The sequence below is a fragment of the Peromyscus maniculatus genome, chromosome 5, assembly GCF_049852395.1.
Source record: "Peromyscus maniculatus bairdii isolate BWxNUB_F1_BW_parent chromosome 5, HU_Pman_BW_mat_3.1, whole genome shotgun sequence".
Classification (NCBI taxonomy): Eukaryota; Metazoa; Chordata; class Mammalia; order Rodentia; family Cricetidae; genus Peromyscus; species Peromyscus maniculatus.
Genome location: NC_134856.1, coordinates 140,818,314 through 140,844,589, shown reverse-complemented (window position 1 = coordinate 140,844,589; position 26,276 = coordinate 140,818,314). Strand labels below are relative to the sequence as shown.

General features: G+C 43.6%; 2 protein-coding genes across 13 annotated transcripts in view; one reads left to right on the top strand and one right to left on the bottom strand.

The window, feature by feature from the left end:
• Golm1 (golgi membrane protein 1) overlaps positions 1-8,788 on the top strand; it is a 52,498-nt gene extending 43,710 nt beyond the window's left edge. For 2 of the 3 annotated variants that reach the window (XM_076573489.1, XM_006981695.4), the window contains exons 7-10: positions 24-168; positions 1,535-1,762; positions 3,113-3,211; positions 6,081-8,788. In XM_076573489.1, coding sequence (XP_076429604.1) covers positions 24-168; positions 1,535-1,762; positions 3,113-3,211; positions 6,081-6,190 — 582 coding nt within the window. In that variant the 3' untranslated portion in view covers positions 6,191-8,788. Of the gene's footprint in view, positions 1-23; positions 169-1,534; positions 1,763-3,112; positions 3,212-4,979; positions 5,149-6,080 lie in introns of those variants that run through there. The other variant, XM_076573490.1, reaches the window with a different exon arrangement.
• A 276-nt stretch (positions 8,789-9,064) lies between these two features.
• Positions 9,065-26,276, bottom strand: part of Naa35 (N-alpha-acetyltransferase 35, NatC auxiliary subunit) — a 60,084-nt gene continuing 42,872 nt past the window's right edge. For 5 of the 10 annotated variants that reach the window (XM_006981693.3, XM_076573487.1, XM_076573488.1 and 2 more), the window contains 9 exons: positions 22,514-22,580; positions 19,932-20,030; positions 18,791-18,969; positions 15,908-16,044; positions 15,155-15,222; positions 13,958-14,098; positions 13,493-13,615; positions 10,727-10,807; positions 9,065-9,373 (listed from right to left, as the gene is read on the bottom strand). In XM_006981693.3, the coding sequence (XP_006981755.1) occupies positions 9,314-9,373; positions 10,727-10,807; positions 13,493-13,615; positions 13,958-14,098; positions 15,155-15,222; positions 15,908-16,044; positions 18,791-18,969; positions 19,932-20,030; positions 22,514-22,580 (955 nt within the window). In that variant the 3' untranslated portion in view covers positions 9,065-9,313. Of the gene's footprint in view, positions 9,374-10,489; positions 10,645-10,689; positions 10,808-13,492; positions 13,616-13,957; positions 14,099-15,154; positions 15,223-15,907; positions 16,045-18,790; positions 18,970-19,931; positions 20,031-22,513; positions 22,581-26,276 lie in introns of those variants that run through there. The other 5 variants (XM_076573485.1, XM_076573482.1, XM_076573483.1 and 2 more) reach the window with 2 other exon arrangements.

Genomic DNA, 26,276 nt, shown 5'->3' with positions numbered 1-26,276 from the left:
TCCTGTGTTTATTTCAATTCCAGACCCTCAAGACTCAGCCCAAGCTTCCACAAGTAGTCCCACCACAGGAACAGGTGCCCCAAGAGAAAGAGGCTGTGCCCAGAAACAAGTCCCAGACACCAGCCCCCAGCTCAGAGGTGCGGGGTTTGAAACCACACCAGCAGAATGGTAAGTGGAGGCAGCCATTGGTTTATGTCTTCCATATCCAAGCAGCAGTGTATGGTTTGGGTGGGTGGTAGACAGAGAGGGCAGAGTGTGGCCCGAGGCAGCAGAGAACAGGCAGTGTGGCTGGCTGGTGGTGCTTTCTCTAGGGTCCTGGGTAGGGACACAGCCTTCCTTCCACTCTGTCGTACTGACACTCTGTCCTTGGCAGCTCTCTGAGTACAGGTACAGACGGCACTTTAACTCAGGGGACGGGAGGATGTGGGAGTTGAGGGCGGAGACTAGCCTGGGTGGCTGCTGTGCCTGGGCTCCCGTGGCTTCTCCTACACAAATGACCCTGAGAGCCTAGCGCTCTGCCCTCAGAGTGTCAGGGCACCTGAATCCATGTTATTTTCTGGTTTTTGTTTGTTTCTTGGTTTTTTTTTTTTTTTTTTTTGAGGGAGATCTCTATTTATATAGATCTGGCTGTCCTGGAACTTGCTATGTTCACCAGGCTGGCCTCGAACTCACAGAGATCCCAGGGCCTCTGCTGAGTGCTGGGATTGAAGGTGTGTACCACCATGCCTCGAACTTTTCTGTTTCCTCATCTGCAGATGAGCTGTAGCACGGAAGCCTGTGGTGGGGGCGGAGGTCAGAGACCAGGCTCCCACTCCGAAGTGTGCAGCTCACCCAGTAAGCCATTCTTCGGGCAACACGAGGAATTAACTTCTTTGTTTTGTCTTTTGCTTTTGTTTTGGTTTTTTGAGATAAGTTCTTGTGTAGCCCAGGCTAGCCTAAAACTCAGCATGTAGCCAACACCTCAAATTGACTTTGCTGCCTTCCTCTCCCAAGTCCTGGGATTACAAGTGTGCTGCATGCATTCTTTGTAGTTAATGTTACCATTTTTTCCTTCTGTTTGGTCTGAGGCGGAGTATCCTAGGCTGGCCTCGAACTTACTACGTAGCCCAACATTCCTAATGCTGCGACCTTTTAATATGGTTCATGTTGTGATGACCCCCAACCATAAAATATTTTCATAACTGTAATTTTGTTACTGTTATAAATCATAAGTAGTTTTGAGATAGAGGTTTGCCAAAGGGTCTGGTTGAGAACCACTAATGTAGCCAAAGCTGGCTTTTGATCTCTTCATCTTCCTGTCTCTACCTCTGGAGTGACAGGATGATAGGTGTGTGCTCCACACCCAGTCACAGGTGTGGTGGCACATGCCTTTGATCCTAGTACTCTAAAGGCTCTCAGCGACAGGAGATCTTTGAGTTCAAGGCCAGCCTAGTGTACAAAGTTCTTAGACTGCCAGGGCTACCCAGAGAAACCCTGTCTCAAAACAACAAAAACCAAGAATGCTCTTGCAATCATATCTATATTCTATGCACAGAGGAAACCAACGAGATTCAGGTCGTCAGTGAGGAGCATGGTCTGGGACCACCGAAGGCATCAGTCCAAGAACAGGTCCCCATGGATGGCACCCTTGGAGGAGCTGGGAAACCTCCTCCCATGACACAAGGACCAGCTGCCCTGTTGGCCAGGCCTGAGGATTCTCAGTACCCTGACCGGGACCAGCTTGTCATCCGAGATGAGCAGAAGCAGCATGCAGCTGAGGAAGGTGGGTGGTCCTGGGGTCCCCAGGCTTCTTGCCAGGCACTCCGATTTCTCCATTTTCTCAGCATTGGACACATCCCCTCGAATTCCACCAAGTGGCCTTCTTTTTTGTGTTTCTTGTCCATTTTTAAGAGGGAAACAGGAAAGGGTAGTACAAAACCTAAAGTTTTAACCTTCAGAAACTTAATGTCAGTGGGACTCTGAGGGTGTGGGACACCTTGAGACGGGTGCTTGGCAGGTAAAATGTCGCCTCCTGGCAGTAAGCCACCTGTCTGTCTCTACCTGCTTGCGTGTTGCCGTACCGATGGTGCTTGGTAAGTGACTGAAGAAGGAATGAAGGGCGGTGGTGCATCTGAGGAACTGACAGGCGACTCCCACCTTTGCTTCCTTCTCTGAGTAGTGGTATCCTGTTGCCTTAGAGATGTGGAAACTTGCCGTTCCTGGGCGCCAGGAGCACTCATGATGACCTGCGCTCCTGAGTGGACCAAATAACAGACCTGAGGAAATGTGTCTCCTTCTTTCAGTCTTTCCTTTGGAATAATGAGTCCTGTTGTTCTGGTTAAGGGTGCATTTACCAGCCTCCTGCTGAGCGTCACTGCTCAGAGCCCTGCCCCATCACTATAGCAAGAAGGTGCTCAGGAGGGGAGGGAGACACCCCATTCTGGTGGCACCGAAGTGTCTGACTACTGGACCTGAAGTGCACAGCTAAAGGTGGACGTGAGTGACCAGGCCTGTGTGCAGCAGCTGCTTCCATGTGCAGCAGTAGCGATCTCATTTGGAGGAGAAAGCAGAGCAGAGATCTAGGCATTTCTTTTAAGAACGGGGTCTCCTGTGCCTCCCCATGTACACATTTCAGATACCAGGGAGACTCCTGTTGTCTCTAGTCTGCATTCTGTGCTTTTTCCAGGGCACATAGTCGTGGACAGTCTAGTCCTGTACATGAAATGTAGGCTCACGGTACTCACTCCTTCCCGTTTTGGAGTTGTTCTGAGAAGCCACTGTCATTTCCCATCATTAACCTATTACTTCCTCAGACAGTGGTTGCTTTTCCTTACTTTTGTTGCTTGCCATTTCGTTTCTCAGTTTTTTGACTGAATCATGACTTAATTTAGGATTCCTCCCCCCATTTTTTTGTGTTAGGAATGAAGCCCCCCCTCCCTTTTTGTGTTCTAGGATTCAGTCACCAGAGTTGAATTTTCTAGACTCAGTGTTGAAGGGCCTGTTTCTGAGTACTCTCCGTGGCATTAGTACTGGGAAGAAGTTCATGAGTTGGGCTGTTTTCTGAGGAATGGGTCTGACAACAGCCTGTACTGGTGCTGGTATTCCAGTGATTTCAATGAAATGGTTTTTACAGGGAGAAACCAGGGAGATGAATACAGCATGGATGAAAATGAAGCCGAGTCTGAGAGAGACAAGCAGGCAGTCCTTGCAGGGAACGACAGAGATATCAATGGTAAGAACAGCGGTGTATGGAAGTGGCCACCTCCCAACCTTCCATCTTTTCTTTAATATTATTGATAATAACACCTAGTGGTCAGTTCAGGGAGACTTTCCCCCTCCCCCTTTTTGTTTTTTGAAACAGGGTTTTTCTGTGTAACAGCCTTGGTGGTCTTGAACTCACTGTGTAGACCAGGCTGGCCTCAAACTCACAGAGATCCACCTGCCTCTGCCTCCTGAGTGCAGGAATTGAAAGTGTGTACCATCATGTCTGGAGAGACTGTTTTCTTTAGAAGTTCTGTTAAGTGGGGCAGTGGAGCAGGGTGAGAGCAGGGATGCCCCAGAAATCAGGGTTTGCTTTTAGTGATTTAGGGCTTTTCCAACAAGATGGCTAGGGCACCCCAGAGCACACCTGGTTTCTGTTGGTCCCCTCTGAAGCAGTTTTCTGCTGTGACTCGCCCTCTAGAGAGGGTGAGGAAGCATGTATCTGACAAGGCTCCTGTCCCTTCTGGCTCCTTGAGCACAGATCAGCAGCACTCTGCTCTGGCTCTACAAAGTATTTTCTATCTTTGCCTTTCTGGGCTGCAAATAGCATATTCAGTCTTCACCCAGTTTACATTTTTATTTGCAGATTTTGTGCCATCTGTTCTTTAACCCAGGAGTTTTCTGTAGTTCCTAGATTCTTTGCATCTTATATGCTGCAGCTGAGCACTAGTCTTCTTGAACCTTAGCCATGGGGCATGCGAGGGAGTACAGGCCACCCCGTGAGTCGTCTTCCAGGTGAAATGTGGGAGCCACACAGTGCCTAACTCCTTGAGGCAGTCTTCAGTTCTTTTGATAACATAAAACACTAAGTTGTAAGTGTGCAGCGTCCCATGGTTAGATGCTCTCTGTGCCGTCTTGCTGTCCCACTTGCACTAAAGTTTATCCCTGATAATCTTTGAACCAGGAACAGGGGCTTTGGATTTCCGTTTTACGTGCTTGACTCCCTGGGTAGAACCTGAGGTATTTTTTGTAGTTGTTTTTGGGCTTTTAAATCACACTTATTTGTGTAAGCACATGTATGCCATTGTGCATGTATGGAGGTCAAAGGTCAGCTTTAAGAGTCAGTTCTCTTCTTCCATCATGTGGGATCTGGAGATTTAAGATTTCAGGCTTAGTTCACACCTTTGGAAACGGAGGGAGAAGTCCAGGATCTTTAGGCTTCACCAGAAATCCTCTGGCCAGCTTGCTTCTTAATTATTACCTGATCATATTACTCCCACCTCACTTTTGGACTCAAAGATGCCCTCTTTTATTACCACATGAACAATTCTTGATGTTTGATGGTTTTAAAAAATTCAATACTGGAGAGATGGCTCAGTATTCAAAAGACCCAAATTCATTTCCCAGTATTCACATAAGGTGGCTCACAACTGCCTGTAACTCCAGCTCCAGGGGTTTTTCCTCTGGCTTCCAAGGGTCCTGTATTTATACACACCTATCTGCACAGACATGTAATTACAAATAAAATCTTTATTAAATTTAAATTAAAAAGTAGCAAAAAGTATTCCCATACATCTTCTCTCCATATTCCCCAAATGTATAAACTCTTAAGTAATCATAGTCCAATTGTGCACATGAAGAAATGTTGATATAGCATACTATCTAATACATATATTTGTTCAAATATAGTATCTGTCCAACTGATGTCCTTTAGGCTCCTACATGCTCCACAGTTAATGTCCTGCCTGTTTTATGTCTGTAACTTATTTATCACTCAAGTACTGTTTCGTTTTTTCAAGGTAAGGTTTCTGTGTATAGCCCTGGGTGTACTGGAATTCACTCTGTAGACCAGGCTAGCCTCAACTGGGAGATTGCCTTCACCTGCCCCTGACTCCCAAGTGAGTGCTGAGAATAAAAGTGTGTGCCACCATGCCCATCTCACTCGAATACTCTTGGATCATCGTTTTTCCAAGTGTACTGACCTAATCTGGGTGACAAGTCCTTCAATCTGGATGTCTGATTCTACAGTGTTTATCCAGCATGTCACCTGTTTCAACAAGGTAGTTATTTGAAATTTCTAGAAAAAGAAGCCCCAGTTTGATTTTTAAATTATATTAATGTACTATATAGGTAATGGTTTTTGAGGCATAGGAATAATGCATTAACAGGAGAAATGCTAAGCAAATTCAAGGCATCTCCATCTTTTGTGTACATAGTGACTGCCCTGAATTAAGTCTTCTGTTAGCAGTACTGCATTTGAGTATCCTGCTACATGTTTGGCCTGCAGTGAAAACCTGTGATGTTTAGTCCTTTACTCTGGGTGTGTGGAGCACTCTGATCTTGTGCAAGGCTCTCAGCAGAGTGAGGTGCAAAGCAAAAGGATAAAATGAACAGCTTAAGACCTTGCTTGCCCCAGGGAGATAAGGTGAAAAAGACATTAGCTTCAACTCTGTAGTCTCAACACTGCACAGATTAAACATGAGAGTTGCATTGGCTTTCAGTCTTGTGACAAAGTACAGTCAATACCCAGGATGGAAGCCTAGACCTCAGCTCTTAGAGTGGGCTTCTGTGTAGCAGTCTTCACCAGAGGCTGCAGGCAGGTGGCTCTGGGGAGGAGTGTGTGCTATTGTTGCCACCCTCTGGAGAAGGTCATGCAGCACAGGCTGTACTACGTCACCACTCAACAATGCTGGCGTTTTCAGGGCTTTCAGCTTTGTTTTGTGGCACTGTTAGCTGCACACACGTTTCTTTTGCTCGCTTGATGGGAACACAGTTCTAAGCTACAGTATTAATGGATGTGAATTCTCTTTATGAAAATTCTAGAAACTGACATGAAGCGAGACTTGCCCAAGCTGTTTCCCCTAAGTGCTTAATATTGGAATATTGTTTTTCATTTTTAGTTTTTAATGTTGAAGATCAGAAGAGAGGCCCAATAGATTTACTCAATGGGAGTGAAAAACAGAATCTCATCCTAAATCAAGTAGGAGTCCGTATTCCTCAACAGGCCTGAACAGAGATCCTGCAAAGACTCACGAGTGACTGAGTACTCAACTGTGAAATGTACCAAGTAAACTGTGCATCGGCTGATGATTATTGTGGGGTTTAATCAGTACATTTTAGCAAAGAAAAATGGACTGTCTCAGACAGTTTGGGGGTACTTTTAAAGTATCTACAAAGGATGTCAAAATTGGTCAAGCTTCCTTACAGGTTAGTTCTTGAGCAAGTCAGGCAACACCAAGAAGAGAAATGAGGTTGTCCTCTGTGGGGCAGCAGAACCTCATCATCCTGCGGTGTCTGCAGACAGAGCAGCCTGCAGGAGGGCAGCTGCTGCCAACGACCCCCCCCCCCCTGTTCTGCTGCTGCCAGTTTCTGTTACTGGTGGAGAGCGGCTCATTTCTCCTGCACACACTTGATTCCACCATCGACAGCCCAGGGCAACACCACTAGTCAGTTTAGACAAGTCTCAATACAAAGTAGTTCTGTACAAAAGTAAATAAATTAAAAGACAGCCACTAAACCTGGATAACTCTAGGACCCAGAAGGCTGAGGCAGGAAGACTGCTATAGGTTCTGGGCCAGCCTGAGCTACATAGTGAATTCCAGGTCAGACTGAGCAAGAAAGGAAGACCTTGTCTCAAAATGCCAATTGTTGGGGGAGGATTCTTTCTTTCTTTCTTTCTTTCTTTCTTTCTTTCTTTCTTTCTTTCTTTCTTTCTTTCTTTCTTTCTTTCTTTCTTTCTCTCTCTCTCTCTCTCTCTCTCTCTCTCTCTCCTCCCTCCCTCCCTCCCTCCCTCCCTCCCTCCCTCCCTCCCTCCCTCCCTCCCTCCTTCCTTCTTTCTTCTCTCTCTCCCTCCCTCCCTCCCTCCCTCCCTCCCTCCCTCCCTCCCTCCCTCTCTCTCTCTCTCTCTCTCTCTCTCTCTCCCCTTCCTTCTTTCTTTCCTCCCCCCTCCCTTCTTTTTAAAGACTACTGGTTTAAATAACTTTTGTTACTGTTTTGATATACAGAACACTATTTACTCAATGTGAGCACCTATGGTCTCTCCCTTGTTTTTTGAGTGGGCAAAGGGAAATCTCTAGTAAGCCACTGTACCTCACCAGGAGAGGCAGTGGCTGGGTTGGGCAGCCAGAGCAGCCAGGATGCGGAGCTCTGCAAGGACAGAGGCCCCGGGATTGGTACCTGTGTTGCTAGCATAGTCCAGGAAGAAGGGCTGGCTGCTGGGGGATTCCCAGGCTATAAGCTGGGGACGGCTGCAAAGGCGAGAGACACCAGCAGTGTGGTTTTTCTTTCCACCATAGTCTGCATACTGTCTGAAAACAGGTTCGCGTGGTCCACCAATGCTGATGGCGTTAGCATGTGCTGTGTCTGACTCAAGCCCACAGTGCTGGTGAACTGGAAAGCAGAACCACTGGAGGCCACTGGAAAACTAGTGCCTTCTGGGGCTGGCTGAAAGATCCCGGTAGTGTGAGTGGATGCCCAGGTGGTCCAGTCTTCCTGTCCTCCCATTCTTCTCCTTACAAACATACATTTGATCACTTGTGGCAGATGTGGGTTGTCTCTCACGGCCCGAACAACCAGATTTGGTGCTCATTCCCCCCAAATCTGACACACAACCCTGTGTGTAGATGGACACTTGTTACTCGCAGGGTCCTCAGCTGCAATGTCTTTACAGTCTCTATACTCTACTCCAAGGTTCCATGCTCAAGGGGACTTTGCATTTTCTGGTGCCAATTTCCTGTCTTAGCTTTGGTTCTGGTTTAAATTGTGGACATTGCTGACAAGCTATGCTGATTTCCTTCCAACAAGTAAAACAGGCGAGGAGAACACTCTGGCCTCTGGGTTCTAAAATTCCAGGCTGCCTAGTGTCTGTGTTTGACAGCTGAGCCAGACCACCTCAGTACTGACAAGGAAGTCAGTAACATCTTTGCCTCCATCTTCGCTAGCATTACAAGCAAGTTCACTCAGGCATGCTTCCGAGTATCTCTAGGAAATGTTCTGACACAAGGAAGGTGTCCTGACAAGGGCTGGGCACAGCTCCCTGAGAGGATCTGCCTAGTATGTGTGAGGCCCTGGGTTGTACCCTGAGCACCACCAAAAGTGTCAAATCAGAGTTAGGACACTGAACTCAGGATCGTTTTTACCATAAGCCAAATGAACTGCCAATGGTCTTAGGCCAACCCACAAAACCAGGTCAAACTTCTGGGTAGCTCATTGTGCTAAAAGCACTGCCCCTACAGAGGACAAAAGGGAAACCCCATAGGCCTAGACAGTTGTTGTAACACACACCAGTGCAGAGGAATAGGCAGCAAAACAAGGATGGGGCTCCGGCTGGTAGACTGAGAACAAACCCTGCATCTCAATCCACTTCAAGGGTTCAACTGGAGCAAAGGTGTGGACCATGTTCAAACAGACCCAAAGCTCAGCAGTGTGCACACTTCACAGCAGACACTGCGGTGTGACATGGTTCTTAAACTGCATGATTGCAGATCCTTACTAATGTGTGTCACAACACAGACAATCCTCGTGTACTTTAGAGATCGTCTCCCCTCAAAATCCATTTTCAAATTTCACCAGAATCTAAATGCTTAATAAACTCATGTTTTGAAACTTCTTTTGATCAAGTTTTTGGGTTTGTTTGGTGTTTTAAGATAGGCTCTCATGTAGCCTAGGCTGGCCTCAAACATAGTACACAGCTGAGGGTAACTGAAGCCTGGTCCTGGGGCCTCTGCCTAGGTGCTGGGATTAGGCTTACCGTGCCACAGCCAGCTTCAATAATTCCAGCACTGCTCGATGGTGATGCTCAGACCACAGTTCTTAGCAAAGCACCAGTGCATTTTTTGTCAAGAAATTTATTAACCTTTACAAACACTATATCACTCAATCATTCATTAAAAAAATGTTTTACAATTAAGTCTGTAATAAAACCACATAACATTCACTAATGCATTCCAGCCCAGTTACACCCATGGAGTATAATAAACCACTTTAAAACAGCAGTTTTCATTCCCGCCAGGTAAGGGTGTTAAACTGAAAAATCTTATAACAGGTTGTCATCCAAGAAATCCACGTTACGTCACTGTATGTGGCAGAATGTTGTATCACCTAGAGCGGACACGGTCCATCTTTGCAGTCTCTTTCACACAAGTTTCACAACAGGAAAGTATTTGTGAACAGAGAAATCAAATTCGGGAGGAACCTATGAAGAAAGCCAGAAAGCCCATGAATACATCTGTGAGTGCTCTGGTAACGTACAGTGGCCACGTGGCCCTTTGTCACGTGTCTCAGAAACAGGGCTGTTCAAGAGAGACTGGCCTAACGGGAAAAGTCAAACAGGAAAAGAAATGAGGAAGCTTTTCTCCTTCATGAAGGTCATCAGAAAACATCCCGGCCATCTGTTTCTTATCTTCAGAGAAAGTTAAAGGAAGATGGACGTCACTTCGAAACAAGGCACTTAGCCCCATCAGGATGACAACACAGCTCAAATTTAGGGAAACACGTGAAGAAGCAAAGCCACACACACCAGGCAACTGTCACAAGGTGGCATCAGAAGCTGACCCGTGACAAGGTAGATCTTCCATATTAACACCACATCTTATCAGTGTTTAAAAACAGTTTGGGGCTGGAGAAATGGCTCAGTTGGTACAGTGTTTGCTCTGCAGGTACGAGAGCCTGAGGTTTGAGTTCCAGCACCTTTGTTAAAAAGCTGGGTAGGAGAGCACACACCTAGAATTCTAGTGCTGGGGAGGTGGAGGCAGCTGCACCTTGGGGCTGCGAAGTGAACGGCCACTGCTTATATGCATGCATACCTGTGTATACAGCTAACTACTGGACCATCTACTTTCCTAAAGCAGGTGACATTAAGATACCTTGTACTTCTCCCCAAAAATACCTGTTTTATACATTTTCTTTAAAATTTTATTCCAGTCAGGCGGTGGTGGAACACCCCTTTAAATCTCAATGCTCGGGAGGCAGAGGCAGGAGGATCTCTGTGAGTTCGAGGCCAGCCTGGTCTACAGAGTGAGATCCAGGACAGGCTCCAAAACTACACAGAGAAACCCTGTCTCAAAACAAAACAAAACCAAAAAAAATCTTGTATGAGGATGAGAGCATGTTGCCATAGTGTGTGTGTGTGTGTGTGTGTGTGTGTGTGTGTGTGTGTGTGTGTGTGTGTGTGTGTGTGTGTGTGTGGTGGGTTGGGTCTTTCCTTCCCCAGTGTAGGTTCCAGTTAGTAAACTCAGGTCAGCCTGGACCAATTTGACAGCTCCTATTTCTGAGCTCTTGACACTCTGGCTCGTACTTTCTTAACTGCCCTAAGTTAGCCAATGATCCATATGGGAGCAGGAGAAAAGACGAGTGTAATTTCTAAGTCTCAGAATGTTTGGAAGAAAAACCATGAGCGAGCTTCACTTCTTGGTGGTTGAGCCCTACCTCTTCTCTTCTCGGATGACTCTTCCACAATGATGGAACCTTTTCTTTAATAGTGCACAGGGAACTCTTACACAATGATGGAACCTTTTCTATAATCGTGCACAGGGAACTTTGTACTCACCTTGGACTCTTTTTTGTGTCCTCCTGCTAAAAGCTTCATGACCACAAAGTTGGGCTTGGCAACCTTTAGGATTCTACTGACCTAGAACAAGACACTCAGCATCACAGCAAGAACAGGAGCCGGGAGGTGCTGACCTGTGCTGCAGGCACTCCAGACACTGCACTTCTTTAAACACACCTCCCAACCACCAACCGTGAGCGCCAGTCACAGCATGGTCCAGAGAACAAGCTCCTGTTCAGAACATGGAGCCACACCCCAGCTTCATCATTGATATCAACCTTCTCTCATTAGTGAGTTGCTCATGGTCATCCTCATAGAAATGAAGGTGAAGATTTGGCCCACTGCATAAAAACTGCTTTGAGGACTGAGTTAATGTACATTTCATGCTGCACATACAACTGTGGTTGCAGACACTGAACAGCACAGCCTAGCTCTGCACTTCTATTACCTGGCTGTATTTAAAGCTTAGAAACACTCCTGGCAAGTAGTGAGTGTTCTTGGAGCATTAACTTTTACTTCTAGAACTAACAGTCTAAACAGTTTCATTGAAATATATGAATCATAATAATGACAATTGCTAGATTTCTCTTAAGTAACCCCCAAGTTCCCACTGCTGAGTTATTGACCACTGTCTGGAAATACAAAAGGACAGATGGGTTCTTCAATCCCAAAGCAGATATCCACCTGCCTTGAGGGAGCAGCTCCATTTAAACATCTAATGGAAAGGTTGACACAGAAGTTCAGACCTGTAATCTCAGGCTCTGAGACTGAGTAAGAGGCCTGCCATGGGTGTGAGGTAAGCCCAGGTAGTTCCAAGGCCAGTCTGAGCTACATGATGAGACTGTCTCAAAAAAATAAAAATAAATTGATAACAATTTGACATGTCCGAAACTACACTGGTCCATGCCACCACACTGTTGCCACCATGCAAATCAATTCATTCAGCTGCTTAGGCCAAAACCTTTCAAGTCATATTCCATATCTAATCCATGAACCGACCCAGACTTGAAATCCAACGAGAACGTATCAATCAACATATGGTTGATTACCCATACCACCTCTCACCTGGACTACTGCTGCCGACTTCCTGACTTCCATCTTTGCAGCATGTGTCAATTTTCAGCGGAGTCCCAGAATGTTCCCAGAATATTCCCTTATCACAAGTCAGATCTATCTATCCTCTGCTCACACTCCAATACTACCTTGTTTCTCCCAACTCCAGCCACAGGGTCCCTGGCTGCTGTTCAAACACTCCAGGAACAGGTCTGTTCTGCATTGTTCTGCATTTGGGTCCCCTGTCTGGAAGGGTCCACCCTTGACATCCAGTGTCTTGCTTGCCCTTCTAGAATTTACTAAAATGGGTTATTTAAAATGCTTCAAGTTAGAGATGCACCTCAGCAGTAGAAGCGTTTGCATCGAGTGCTCAATACCCTGGGTTTAATACCAAGCAGAAGAAAAGCAGGGTTCCCTTCCTACCCCGTGACTGCAGCATTTCTTCAAAGTTCTACACTCTGTACAATACATAATATGACCCTTTCCCTGACCCATAACACCTGTTTTCTTCTGGGAATAGTAGATACTTGACAGATCTTGGAATAAATGAGTAAAATTTCTGCTAAATGAAACAAGTTTATTATTGAACCTCACTCTCAAATTTTTATAATTACCATTTTTATTAGCTAGAGTATATATTTTTTTCTTTTTGAGACAGGGTCTCACTATGTAGCCCTAACTGGCTTTGAAATCAGAGATCCTTCCGCCTCTGCCATCACATCCTACTAGAATACAATTTTTACATCTCCTCCCTGCTCTCTTCTCCAAGGTATTCAATGTTCCTCTCAGAGGCTAAGGCGCTATCAACAATTCGCTTTTAACAGAAGTGACTTGTTCACATAATACATAGTCTTCTCTGTCAACTTTCAATGAAATGGTAATGTTCTACTTAGTTTTAACCCTTGCTATCTTAACCCTTGACCTTGTGAGTGACTGGATCACAGTTATACTGTTTGTGATTAAAAACCTGCTATGCTGGTAACTTACCTATATTCATCACTCTTTCTGTATGTGCACATATCTAAAAAGTGGTTTTCCCTCTGTTAATTTATTTGCAGTGCTAGGGGATAGACCCCAGGCTTGGTGCGACAGGCAAGCACACTCCATCTCCGAGCCCAGTACTGGTCGTTTCTGATAGATAATACTAAGTCACCCTGCCCTGAGCTGTATTAAGTGTTCCCTCAGTGAGCAACACATGACAAGAATAACTCCTGTGCTAACAGAGAGGACACACCTCAGTTGTGCTGGGGGACAGTGCAAACTATTAAATCATCAAACACCTAAACCATGTTCCCTTTCAAAGTTTATTCTGGTACATCAGTCTTTTAATGCAACAGTCTTTTATGTCAAATGGTCAAGTATGAAATAATATTCTATAGTAACTGGCTATATAGTTTTTCATATTTAAGACTTATAAGAAGCTGGGTATGGTAGATCATGACCTAATAATCCTAACACTAGAGAGGGAGAGGCAAGAGGATTACTGGGAATTAAGAGAGCAGCCTGGACTATAGAGTGAGACCCTATCGGGTGGAGGCAAGAGACTTAAAAATGGTTCATTTGGCAAACTTGCCTGAATTCTTGCAAAAACAACAAGACAGGCTTCATCTGACAGTGCTCTCCAGCTGACTCACTATAATCACCAGCCACATAGTGGCAGGATGTGCTTTCTGTCAAGCGTGTCCCCTACAAGTACAGTGAACCCACTCTTACCTCACGGTCTGGGTTGGGGATGTTTTCGAGGATCATTTTCGCTTGCTGAAAGTGCTTACTAGCTGCCACATACAACTCTGGAGACTGAGGAGGAGGGCTGTATTTATTGAGGTCAGACATTTCCTAAACAGAAGGGAGACTATTATCATAATATATTTAATATAATCATTTTAAAGTTATTATGGAGTTCTTAACTAACAACCCAGCCATACAGACTCAGTCTGAACCTATGTGACATGCAGTTCTTAACCTGCATACACCATATCTCAATGATCCTAGTGACTTAAACAGAAACTGCCCACGTGATTAACATGTCCAACAAGGCCAAATACTTTCTACACCACTTAAGACTGTGGTTATTTTAGCACTTGTCCCACTGGTACAGCAAATGGGTTGGTACAAACACAACCTCTCTAGTGTGGTATACGGCTGAGACCTCACTCTGACCTCACGCAGCAAGCTCACCTTGAACTGTAGGTAGTGCACTGGAGGTGGTGTCATCACGCTGTTGAATGGAGCAAACCTGTGCTCATACCGAACTTGTTCACTATCAAGCTCAAACTTGGGCTTGCGCACTTTGCCATCCATGTCAAATGCCACCATTGTCTAAAGGACAAGAGAAGGAGAAAACAATGAGAAAGAGAGAAAGCCACTCAAGAGAGTGAACATGTGCATCAGTACAGGGGGAAAAAAGCAGCAACTTAAATACTTAAAATGTCATCTCAGAAATCAGAAAAGAGTAAAGCAGACCTCTCATCCATTTTAAATTCATACACCATGCTCTATACAAAAAATTTCCAGCCTCTGACTGTCTATCCAATACCAAGTGGTCAGCCCTGAAATCATATACACATAAGTCCGTTATATGGACTGGGGAGATTGTAGTTATTTAGGAACACACACATAGACTGTCTCTGTGTGTGTGTGTGCGTGTGTGTTTGAGTGTGTACACGTGTAAAACAAAGAGGCCATGACTTTGAGAGAAAGGAGATACATGGGAGAAGTTGGAGGGAGAAGAGGAGAAAATGATACATTAATTTAAAAATAATCTTTCTAGTCCCAGTGAACACACACACACACACACACACACACACACACACACACACACACACCACACACAACTCTTCTACATCTCATGCTTCTGTAGTTGCTTTGAGACTTTAAGTAAAAGATGTTGAAGGAACAAGTCCCACATAATCACACAGGCCAGTGTCTTTTCCAGAGTCTGCTCTGGGTGAATCACCTCCGAGCTTTCCTGAATTGCCAGTACAATTAAAAGTGAATGTTCACAGCCTTGCAAAAATGCCTGCTGTTTCTTCAGCAGCCATGCTAAAGCCCACTCCTCCATGTCACACCCCTGGAACGCTCCAACTGTCCTGCATGAAGCAAGGTGTCAACTGCTTGTGCACACAACTCGAGTGGGGTGAGGTAATCCTCAGACAGGGACAGCAGGAGAGAGAAGAACCTGGGAGAATCAAGGCAAGAGGTGATCTTAAATGCACTCAGGAGGCAGAGGCAGGCGGATCTCTCTGAGATCAAGGCCAGCCTGGTCTACAGAGTGAGTTCCAGGGCAGTCAGGGCTACACAGAGAAACCCTGTCTTGAGAAAAAAAGAAAAAGAAATGACAGTTAAACAGCAAGAACTCTTGATCTCACCACTTACTTTGAACATCCCAGCACACATGTTCTGATAGGCCTGGCTCATTGTGATTTCTCGGCTCAAAGGACGAACTGTAATTTAGAGAGAAAAAAAAAAATCGTCTATTTCCCCCTCTCTCCTAAACTACCGTAGAAGAAAAACTAATTAAACAAAAACCACCCCACTTACTTACTGAATGTGAACTTTACTTTGCTTCTCTAAATTTTATCTTATGACCAAAATGTACAAATAATACAACTGAGCTGAGCTGAAAAGTTAAATTGTGCTCTCCGAGTAGCTGGTACTAAAGAATGTTGGCAGGAATAGCAGTCCCTGACCTCTGCTTCCTGGGTCTACACTCTGTCCACCTGCCCACACCAACACAGCACACTCAGGGTGGACCCCTGCCTGCTCTAATCTATTCTGCCAGTACAACCGTGTGCTGTGTCCTGCTCTACGTCCCTCTGGTGCACAGCACTGGAAAGGACCCGAAACTCGCCCATCACTGACACCGGACTCTGCCTCTCCTAGTTTGTGCACAATGGTGAAAGAGAAGCCTAACAGACGCACTTCAGCTCACAAGGAGCTCTTCCCCCACTTGTCTGTCAAAGGTAAGGTGTCCTTCACTGTTTCAAATTTAAAAGCAGTCCACAAAGCCAGGGGTGATGGTGTACACCTGCAGTCCCAACAGGCAGACTGGCGAGCGGGCTGTTGTTCAGGCCAGCCTGTCTAACAGTGAGACCCTCGCTGAGTAAGGAAGGAGGCAATCGACAGCACCTTTCTTTTTCTTCTTTGTTTTTTTGCTGCTGCGGCCTTTCTGCTGCTCCTCCATGATCCTCTCCTCTGCCATCTGAGAGCCGTCAGCACGGCTCAGGGTGGACATCAGCCACGCATACAGGAACTCAGAGAGGTACCTAGATGGTCACAAAGATCAGTTACTAGCTGAACAAGACAGCTTTACCAACACAACTATTAATACTAACAGAAAGGTTTATTATTTAATTGTGATTGGAGGGACCGAAGACAGCTGCAGAGACGAACACAAGCCCGCTCTAATACACCTCCAGCCCCACATGGACAAGTTCTGTAATGCTTTAAAGTTTGTAAAACACAGGTTTATTTATTTATTTATTTATTTTTGGCGGTTTCCTAAGTGTAGAGCTTACAAGAAATGAGCATTGAAGGTGATCTTTCCCTTCCCACATTTTACAACCTTTCAAAAAATTTCTGGATAATTATCTACATACATGCAAATTAGAATACCTTTAAATTCTTTTCACTATCAGGACACAATTCAGCCCAATCTATTAATTAAATATTTTCTTTGCAAAGCAAATAAAAAAATTAATTCAGAAAGTGTCAAAAATTATTGGCACTATATAAAACTCACTCTAAAACTTAAAAACATCTAAGTTTATTTATTTAAATTTATCCAATAAACAAAATATAAAATAGGATATTCTACTAAAATTTTTTTCATGTTTAACCTAATAAGGCATCTAAGCTAGAAAAGCAGTTCAAATCTAGGAAATGGCATGCATTGTTTCCAGCATTACCAGCAATATAGAAAATTAAGGACTCATATAATGAATAAAAACCAGATCGATGTTTATGATCTCTTAGGATACCTATTTTAGGATGCCTATTCCCAAAACTGCACTGAAAGATGCCAGGCAGGCTACATATTAAAGCACATATAAACCAGAGCATTTTAATGTCCTCACTATGATGATGATGATGTGCATGTGTGTGGCTGACAGACGGTGGACTGTCTGGAGACTAGGGGACAGCTCTGTGTAGTCAGTTCTCCTCTTCTACCTTTCATGTGGGTTCGTTCCATGGATGTCACTTAGGTCATCAGGCTTGAGTGGATGTGGCTTTTACCTGCTGAGCCATCTTGTTGTCCAAAACAGAACATTTTCAGCCAACAGAAACTTATGAAAAGGTGGATTTGGAATTATACAGGTATTACATGTTGAAGGTAAAGGATTATGGTTTTTCCCACATATGAGGGATCCACTCATCTCATGAAAGAGTAGCTAACATCAGAAGAGGCGGCTGCTGACACTTCATTTAAAGAAACATTTAGCATACAGTATCACTATACAAAATACAAATGAATCCCCACAGCACAGAGTACAGTTAGAGGGTCTGCAATGTCTTTTGCAAAGTGGCACAGTGAGGTAACAGGTGACATTTAACTGTATATTTTCTGAGGACAGATGGTGAGGAGAAAGGATGACGTGAGACTTCCTTTCAGACACTAGGCATTTCTCATTGTTATTAAGAGCTTTATCAACAGCTACAAATATATTTAAGGAGAGCCAGAATGCGATATTCTGTAACACTGGTCCTCAAACTGCCATCTCTGGGCCAGCAGCAGTACTGCCTAGGAAGTAGTAGAAATGGAAATGACTGGCTCCCTCTGCAGATTTACTAAACTCAGGACTGACTTTAGACAAGAGATTAGATGTCCATATTCATCACTTGTTTCTGCTGCTGATTTATATAAAAGCCTGTAAGCCTTAGGAATTACATTTATAAGCAAAACAAGATTATTCTGCAAAAATTTAGGCGTTTAGTCTGTAATTCCAAAACCAAGGAACTGTATAGAACTTAATAAGCAGCCCACTGGAGTTTCTGTAGGTAGAATTACAGCAAGGGCCATGTGGGGTTGGCTACAGTCAATTCTCACATTCAGCTCACACAGCTCAGAACCTCAGTTGTTCCTAACATAGCCAAATGTGGGGAATAAAAATCTTGCTCTTCCCAGGGCAAGTGGTTAAGTTACATGATATTTAACTGTGAGTTTAAAAAGCAGATACACTGAAGTGTAGCACAGCAAACTTAAGCATTTGATGAACAGAAAACTGTTTAAAATTGCCTCCATCCCTTGACAGAGGAAGACACTTTACAATGACTAGTGTGCTGACTTCACTGTTTTCTACAGCTTTTCCATGGCCAAGACGGCCTCAAACAGCCTCTTCCTAGTGAAGGGGAAGAGCTACTCTACAGATGACTCCTCATGGATTATGCTCAAATGGGAGTGCAGCCATGACACCCCCCAAGAAAGCTCCTTCTATCAAGTGCGCCCATAGCATGGACATTGCTGCAGAAGTCACAGCAAACTGCCCACGTTCCTCCATGGGTGCAAACAGAAGATGTTGAATTACCCCATTCACTTTTATTAGTACTTCTCACAGAAATATGAAAACAGAGGGAGGAACATTTGTACAATGTTACAGCACTAAAGATAGACACTTTGGCCTAGCTCTAATTCTCAAAATAGTTTACTATGATACAACTACAGTACAAATGCACTGAAGGAAAAAAATACCCCAGGGGCCAGGGAGATGGCTCAGCTGGTCAAAGAGACTGTCAAGAAAGACTGACAACCTGACTTCAATTCCCAGAGCCTATGTTAAAAAAGTTCAATGCAGTCCCACACATCTGTAAGCCTGTCATTCTTACAGTGAGACAGGAGAAGAACCTGGAGCTTGCAGGCCAGCTAGCACAGGGACCCCACCTCAACAAGGTGGAGGAAAGCACCAGCTCCTGGAAGCTGCATGCCTAACACACAGAGCACCCCAAACGTGCACCTCTGCAGCTGCACGCTCAGACCTTGGCTGTGCCCCCACTTCTAACTGCAGGAGTCCTCACCAGTAGATGTAGTAGTACTCATGCATGCTGTACAGCTCCAGCTCAAAGCCACTGAGCAGATACTGGATCATAATTCGAAGGTTATGGTAAAGAACCCAGGTTCCTAAACAGGCCAGATGTTGTCTCTGGGGCTCCTGCTTCAACAACATAGTGTGAAGTGCTGCATCAACCTTCTCTGCCTGTCAAATTAATGTTACATTATGGTAAATTATTTAGATAGCGAGAGAACCTGAGAATATGAGCAGAAAATATAAATCTCACAACCCAAAAGAGTTCTGCTTTCAAATGCACTTCTGGTTAGGTTTGCAAAGTTCTTATCCTTCAATAATTAACATTTACCCCAATTATTTCTCAAAGAAAATATCCATTTTCACAAAGCTATTCTATCCTGACAAAGTGGTGGTACAGGCTTGTAAACCTGTAGTACCATCAGCCTATTCCAGAGACCAAGGCAGGAGGATCATGAGAGTCCAGTGGCTAAAAATAAGCCTGAAGAAACAGTGAGGCGCTGTCTCAAAACAAACAAGCCTCCAGCTGTGATTTCAGGCCTTGTGGTATTAGCAATGGGAACCACTGTTGCCCACGAGTCAGCTTTAAACCATTCCATTGTGGGGTAAACCTGCCAACCATAGTTTTCTACACATGCCACAATTTATTCTGATGACCAAAGACAGTTTAAGATGCCTATAAACTGGCCGGGCGGTGGTGGCACATACCTCAGGACTTTCAGGCCAACCTGGTCTACAGAGTGAGTTCCAGGACAGTCAAGGCTACACAGAGAAACCCTGTCTTAAACCCAACTGCATCCCCCCTCCCCGAAAAAAAAGATGTCTATAAATTGTATTTTTTCATTTCTTCATGTACACTCTTTCACTGGAGTATACAGCTGTTCAATTTTATGTGAAAAACAGGCATATTGTAGTGAAAAATTAATTCTCAAACCATTGTTTTAAGAATTGCTTTTCAAAAGTTAAAGCTTGAGGAAAATATCCCCACGTAACCCAGGATGGCCTTGAACTCATGATCCTCCTGTCTCACACTCCCAAGTTCAGTGACTTCAAGTATGCACTCTTTTACAGATGCATGCTACTCTTGTAACCTATGACTTGTTGAATTTTAGAAAAAGACACTTGGCATTTACCTCATCTTGTAAGGTAGCAAACTCCTCAAGGATGTGACCCAGTTTGTCTCTCTGCCGAGCCCTGTTATGGCCATGGATCTGAACAAGACTGCAAAATGGCTGCAACACACAGACAACTTGTTAACTGTCAACATGAAATTTCTTCATCCCAATATATGGACATCTTCCTCCAGCTTATTTTCTGCTATTTTAAACTAAAAGCCAAGATTATGATGCTAACATTTCTGTGGTGCTTGAGTGGTGGCTCCTACCTATGGCTCTCCTAGTCCCATGGACTGGAACCATAGCTTCCTGTAAAATCCAGAACACTGAACTAATCAGACAACAGACACATACGGTGAGCAGCCTGTACTTAGGCATAACAGCTTGTGTTGGTGAGTTCTGACAGACTGTTTTTTGATTAGCAACTATTCTAGAATATTCAGAGGCACAGGGTGAGCACCTCTCACCTGAAAACTTAAAAATAAATAAATAAATAAATAAATAAATAAATAAATAAATAAATAAATAAATAAATAAATAAATAAATAAAATTTTCCCCCTATATAATTAAAGTATTTGTATAACTTTCTCCAGTTGTGCTAATGGACACAGTCAAGATCCCTGATTTCAGGCTTTTCTGTAATTATCGTCATTAGCAACATCTGGCCATGACCTTCTCCAGACAAAAGTATCTTATCTGAGATACTCTCCCAGACTTTCTAAGAACAGACTTAAGCATCCAGACTACCTGAGAAGGCCTGGTGGATGTGCTAATTAAGCTTAACCTTTCCCTTTCCAAAGTCTTCTCTCTAATTTTAGATCTACCTTTACCAATAAACTCAGGACTAAAGGGTTTCTACAATGCAGGTTACCTAGCCACACTTCCCCCACCCTGCCAGAAAACGGGAAGGCCTAGATAGCTTAGACAGATAAGGGGCTAAGGAAAAAAAGGCAGTTTTACTTTCACTCGTCACTGATGGACTCCTAACACTTTACCTAACCACTTCTAAGAACAGTTTGAGCACATAAAATCCCCTTTGCTTAGATATTAACTGAATTTAGCCCTTAGTCGATTCATTTCCCCATGAGTCACTTCCCTTTTGGGTTGCAGATGAAAGCTGACAATTACTGCTCTTTTGTGTGGATTGTATTGCCCCTCCTTTTGACACCAAGGATATTCTAGCCTGGTGACCTTGCCTTAGCCAGAGCATTGCTATTGCATGCGTATATAACTGTAAACCTCAGAGACTTGGGAGGACTAGATCGGAGGACTGGAAGAGAGAACTAGAAGAACAAGAGGAAGACGAGGAAGAGGCAGGTGGGGTTAGGACAAGATGAGAGAGAAGGAGATGGAAGAGGAGCTGAGATGGGGAAGAACTAGATGGATGAGAACCTAGATGGGCAGGACTAGATGAAGGAATTAAGATAGCACTTATTGGGAATAGCAGACAAATGTAGAGAGAAATCAGGTGAGAAAGGAGCTAAATAAGAGAGCAGAGTAGAAGCTGTCTAGAGAGAGAACTGACTCAGAGTAAAGTGAATGGACTGAAGAGTTTTGTGTAGATTCATTTCTTATCGTCTAAGATTAGATTATCAGCTAGTTGTAGATTCTTCCACAGATCCTGGGAGAAGGCTATGGAGGGGCTGGACCCCAACAGTCTTTGTTAGCTGAGGACTGTGAAGTTGTGATCTTGCTGCCCCATTTCCTGAGTGTTTAGTACTATAGGTGTGCATGACCATGTCCAGTTTCCTAAAACTGGCATTTTTGAATGCCAGATAACATTAAAAATCCTCCAGACTGGGAGCATGCTGGATTTCAGGTTTTTGGATTAGGGATGCTTAACCCACAAATTCTACACAAATATTCCAAAATCTGAAACATCTTTAGCCTCATTTCAGCTTAGGGATTTCAGCCCGTATTAACTTTTCACTCTTCAAAAGAAATAATCTTCAGAAAGTAAAGCAAACATGTGGTATTAATAAAATGTTACAGAAATAAAACCTTTCACCATGCAATACTGACTTCACACTCACACTTGTATGCACACATGTACACAAGCATGCATGCAATAGAATTAACCCCTAAAGAACCACCTAATTTATTTGAGAGAAATGTTTAATTAAATAAGAATAACTAGTAACTTAATCTACAAGTCTGCATTTTTTTTTCATAACCAGAGACCTGAAAAAAAATTGTAACCTGATTTAAACTAATACTTTTAGTTTAAATAGAACCTCTTTCATTAAGGTAGTACCAAGGTAAACATATAAGAACATTTTTTGTAAGGTCAGAAAAGTGAAGTTTGTACGTCCATTTACAAAGCACACTAGGGAACAAGGGCGTTCTCAGCCAGGAGTCATGATGTTCCATTTCTGGTCCCCACAGGTGGTAGTAGGTTATTCAATGCTGACTTTGTATGTGAACCTGCCAAGAGTACAGGCCATAAAACCACTCATTCAAGAAGTAAGAGAGACAGAAATGTTAATGTATTCACTAGACATGAGTAAGAAATCAATGAAGAAAGAATAAGTACATACAAAAGAATTATGTACCATAATTTTTAAAGTATCAATCAGAACAACCAAAGTTGTAGTCTTACCCGAACACAGTGAGTAACAAAGGAGTCGATACAGTCCTTAGCCTGGTGATTATTATAGAGGCAACACCTGCAAGATAAGATGTGCATCACTAGCATCAAACTATATAGCTTAGACAGAAGACACAGTGATTACAGTAGACGCTACTAACAGAGAAAACACAACCCAATACATTACTAAGTTGAGGAACATGAGCATTATGTTAAATATTTCCTATTACTGTGCTTTCCACGTTTGTGTATGTGATCAACAATCCTAGTGAGAACAAGGAAGTCCCGACCTTTCATCACTTATTCTTCAATACTATCCTCTCAGGATCTACAGAGAGCCCTAATTTCCAAGATGCAACCTCATTTGCAACCCGGGATTGTAAAACACCTTATGTTCCTTGTGGTGGTATTCTAATTGTACTGAAATGTGATTTTGATTGTATTTTAATAAATAAAGTTGCCTGGGGGTCAGAGCTATTAGAGCCATAGACAGAGTGTGGCGGTGGCGGCACACGCCTTTAATCCCATACATCTCTGTGTGTTCAGGGATACAGCCAGCATTGGAGACATATGCCTTTAAGACCTAGGGGGCTGTACATTCAGACAGTGACGAGGCAGTCACGTGTTTGGGTTTACAACCAGTGAGAAGGCAGAATGACTAGAAAAACGACTTACACACAGGAAATAGCTCTCTTTCGGGAAGCTGGGACACAGCAGGAGGAAGGGTGAGATTTTAGCTCTGAGTTCTGACCTCTTGGCTTTCTCTTTTACATTGTTTCTGTGTTTCTTATTTAATAAGACGGTTGGTTACATCAACACCCTTGTCTACTCTCTTTGTGAAGTACTGTCTTTGTTCCTTATCTGTCTCTTCCTTGCAGTCTTCAAGGACTAGAGGAGCTACAGAGGCCAAACAGATACTGGACTTTAAACACAAACCATGTAGAGACCAGTGCTGTGGGATCTAAGGCAATGAAGGAAAAGCAGATGAGACTTTTTCCCTGGGGCCTTGATGGGAATTTGCCAAAGATGAGCAATCTCATAGCATCAAAGAGAAGTGGAACCATGACCATACAACAGAGAATGACAGATGGCCAGGAGGGGGCAAAGCAGAACACCAGGGACAAGGCAGGGTCATTCAAATTAAAACACTGGGAGACTTGATGTCTCTGACTGCCAAATAAAATTAAAAACCTTCCTGGTTCCATGAATGATCATCAAGCTTAAATCTAAGTAGCTGAGAGAAAGATGCTCACAAAAAACCTTTAAGACAGACAGAAAACACTGACAGCAAAGTGGAACTAATGAGGACATAAATGTCACGAAGAATATCCACAGTGATCTGAAGATCTGGCCATCAGCTATGTGTGCTGCTGGTTTATGTCAACTTGACACAAGCTGGAGTCCTTTTGAAAGAAGAAACCTGGAATGGAAAAAGGCGCCTACAGGTTGGCGGTAGGTCTTTTCTTGATTGATGATTGATATGGAAGTGGGGCTGGTGGTCCTGGGTGCTGTAAGAAAGTAGGCTCAGCAAGCCAATAAGCAGTGTTCTCCATGTCCTCTACATTAGTTCCTGCCCTGATTCCTTCAAATGAAGGAATGTCACCTGACAGTTGCAAGCTGAAATAAAACCTTTACTCCCCAAGTTACTTTTGGTCATAGCAACAGAAACCCCACTGAAGACACTCTAGAAGGGAAAAAACAGAGGTGAGAGTGAGACAATAGCCAAACAAGCAGTAATATGGAAAATGATCTGAGTTGAAGACTTAATGGTGAGTTTTAGGTAAGACTGGCTAAAATCCATGTGACTAATCTGGTAAAACTGAAATCTGAAGGAAAACTCTAGTGAGCCAAAGGAAAACTTTAAATCAGCTACAAAGGAAAAAAGAACTATAACAGCATTGGGTAGGACAAAACCCAGAGCCTGGTGTATGTGAGGTACCAACTCTAACATGACCTGACATGGTGGTGCACACCTGTAATCCCAGAATTTGAGAGGCAGAGGCAGGCGGAGCTCTGTGTGGGTTCAGGAACAGTCTGGTCTACATACTGAAACCCCACCTTGCACACATATAACACATGTGCTAGTTCACACCAGTGGGAACTATAGTTATATGGTACCATCCTATGAAATAGGCCCCACACAGTTGATTCTCACTATGTGTAGTGACTATATCCTATAAAACTAGTCCTTCCAAGCCAGGTGGTGGCGGTGGCGCACGCCTTTAATCCCAGCATTTGGGAGGCAGAGCCAGGAGGATCTCTGTGAGTTTGAGGCCAGCCTGGTCTACAGAGCAAGATCCAGGACAGGCATCAAAACTACACAGAGAAACCCTGTCCTGAAAAAAAAAAAAATCAAAAAATAAATAAAACAAACAAACAAACAAACAAACAAACTAGTCCTTCCAGATGGCTCTGGGGGTAAACCCGAGTTTGATCCTCAGAACCCACAGAGTAGACGTGTGAAAACAAATCCTGAAAATTGTTCTTGGATCTCCATCTGCATGCTGTGGCACAGGGTTCACCCACCTGAATCCCAATGTTTTTAACACCATGGACAACAAATGAAAATCAATGTTCCTGGAGGACACAGGGTCAGTTTCCTGCAGGTCTCTGGCCACAACATCTGATGTCGATTAGTAGTATATAACCTTTTCTCTATCCAGTGTTTTGTGACACCATAGTAAGTTAAAGGACTCCAGAGGGCGTCACAATCGACAGTTTGTGAATCTGGACTTGGAGTATGAGGTCTAAAGTATCATTCACTGCTCTGTGTATCCCTATTCCGCATATAGCTGCAAAGACGGCAAAAGGAGTACAAATACTGATTTGAAGGTTGCCAAGTGAATCTGAGTAAACAGGACATTTGCAAATATGAAGTCATAAAACACTGAGCTATTTAAATGGCAAACAGTGCAGCAATGTGCAGTTTAGGTGCTAAGAGATGCCTATCACAAAGGAAAGGCAAAGTCCAAATGAAAGGATTTAAGCACTTTGGAAAGGCATGCTAGGAACCAAACAGAGGACTATAAACATGTTATACATGTTACTAATAAACATCCTCTGCAAGATCTACGTCACTGGTGCCAGACTATCAGAAAGTCTCATATATCAAAGGCTAGACTATGGGGAAATGAGCACTATAGTGTTTACTATTTATTATGTATTTGTTTTTCGAGACAGGGCTTTTCTGTATAGCATTGACTATTCTGGAACTCGCTCTGTAGACCAGACTGGCCTCTTAACTTACAGAGATCCATCTGCCTCTGCCTCCTGAGTGCTGGGATTAAAGGCGTGCACCACCACCTCGATATTCATAGTGTTAGCAGCATCAAATCATGTCAATCACTTTGGAAAGCAATTTAACAAAACAGAATTGAAGATGCATGTAGCTTTATGATCCATAATGATTATGACTACATAGCTCACATGCACAAAGAGATATATTCAAAGACATCAACATAGCACCAATTTTAATACTGAAAAATTAAAGTCAGACATCCAATTGTAGACTAGCAAAATAATTCCAGAATGTCCAAAGTGAATTTTTAAAAACTCTTAGGTTTTGTACCTGCTATGTATGGCTGCCCTGGGAAGGGGGCAGAAGGATCAAGAATTCAAGAGCCGCCTAGGCTACATGAAACTCTCTCAAAAATACAAAATAAAGACAGAAGTCAAGTTTTACAAAGGTTTTAAACCAGCATTAAAACTCAAATATGGAAAAGGAACAAAAGTGGCAAAATATATGTAGAGCTTTAAAACAAAACAAAAAAGCCAG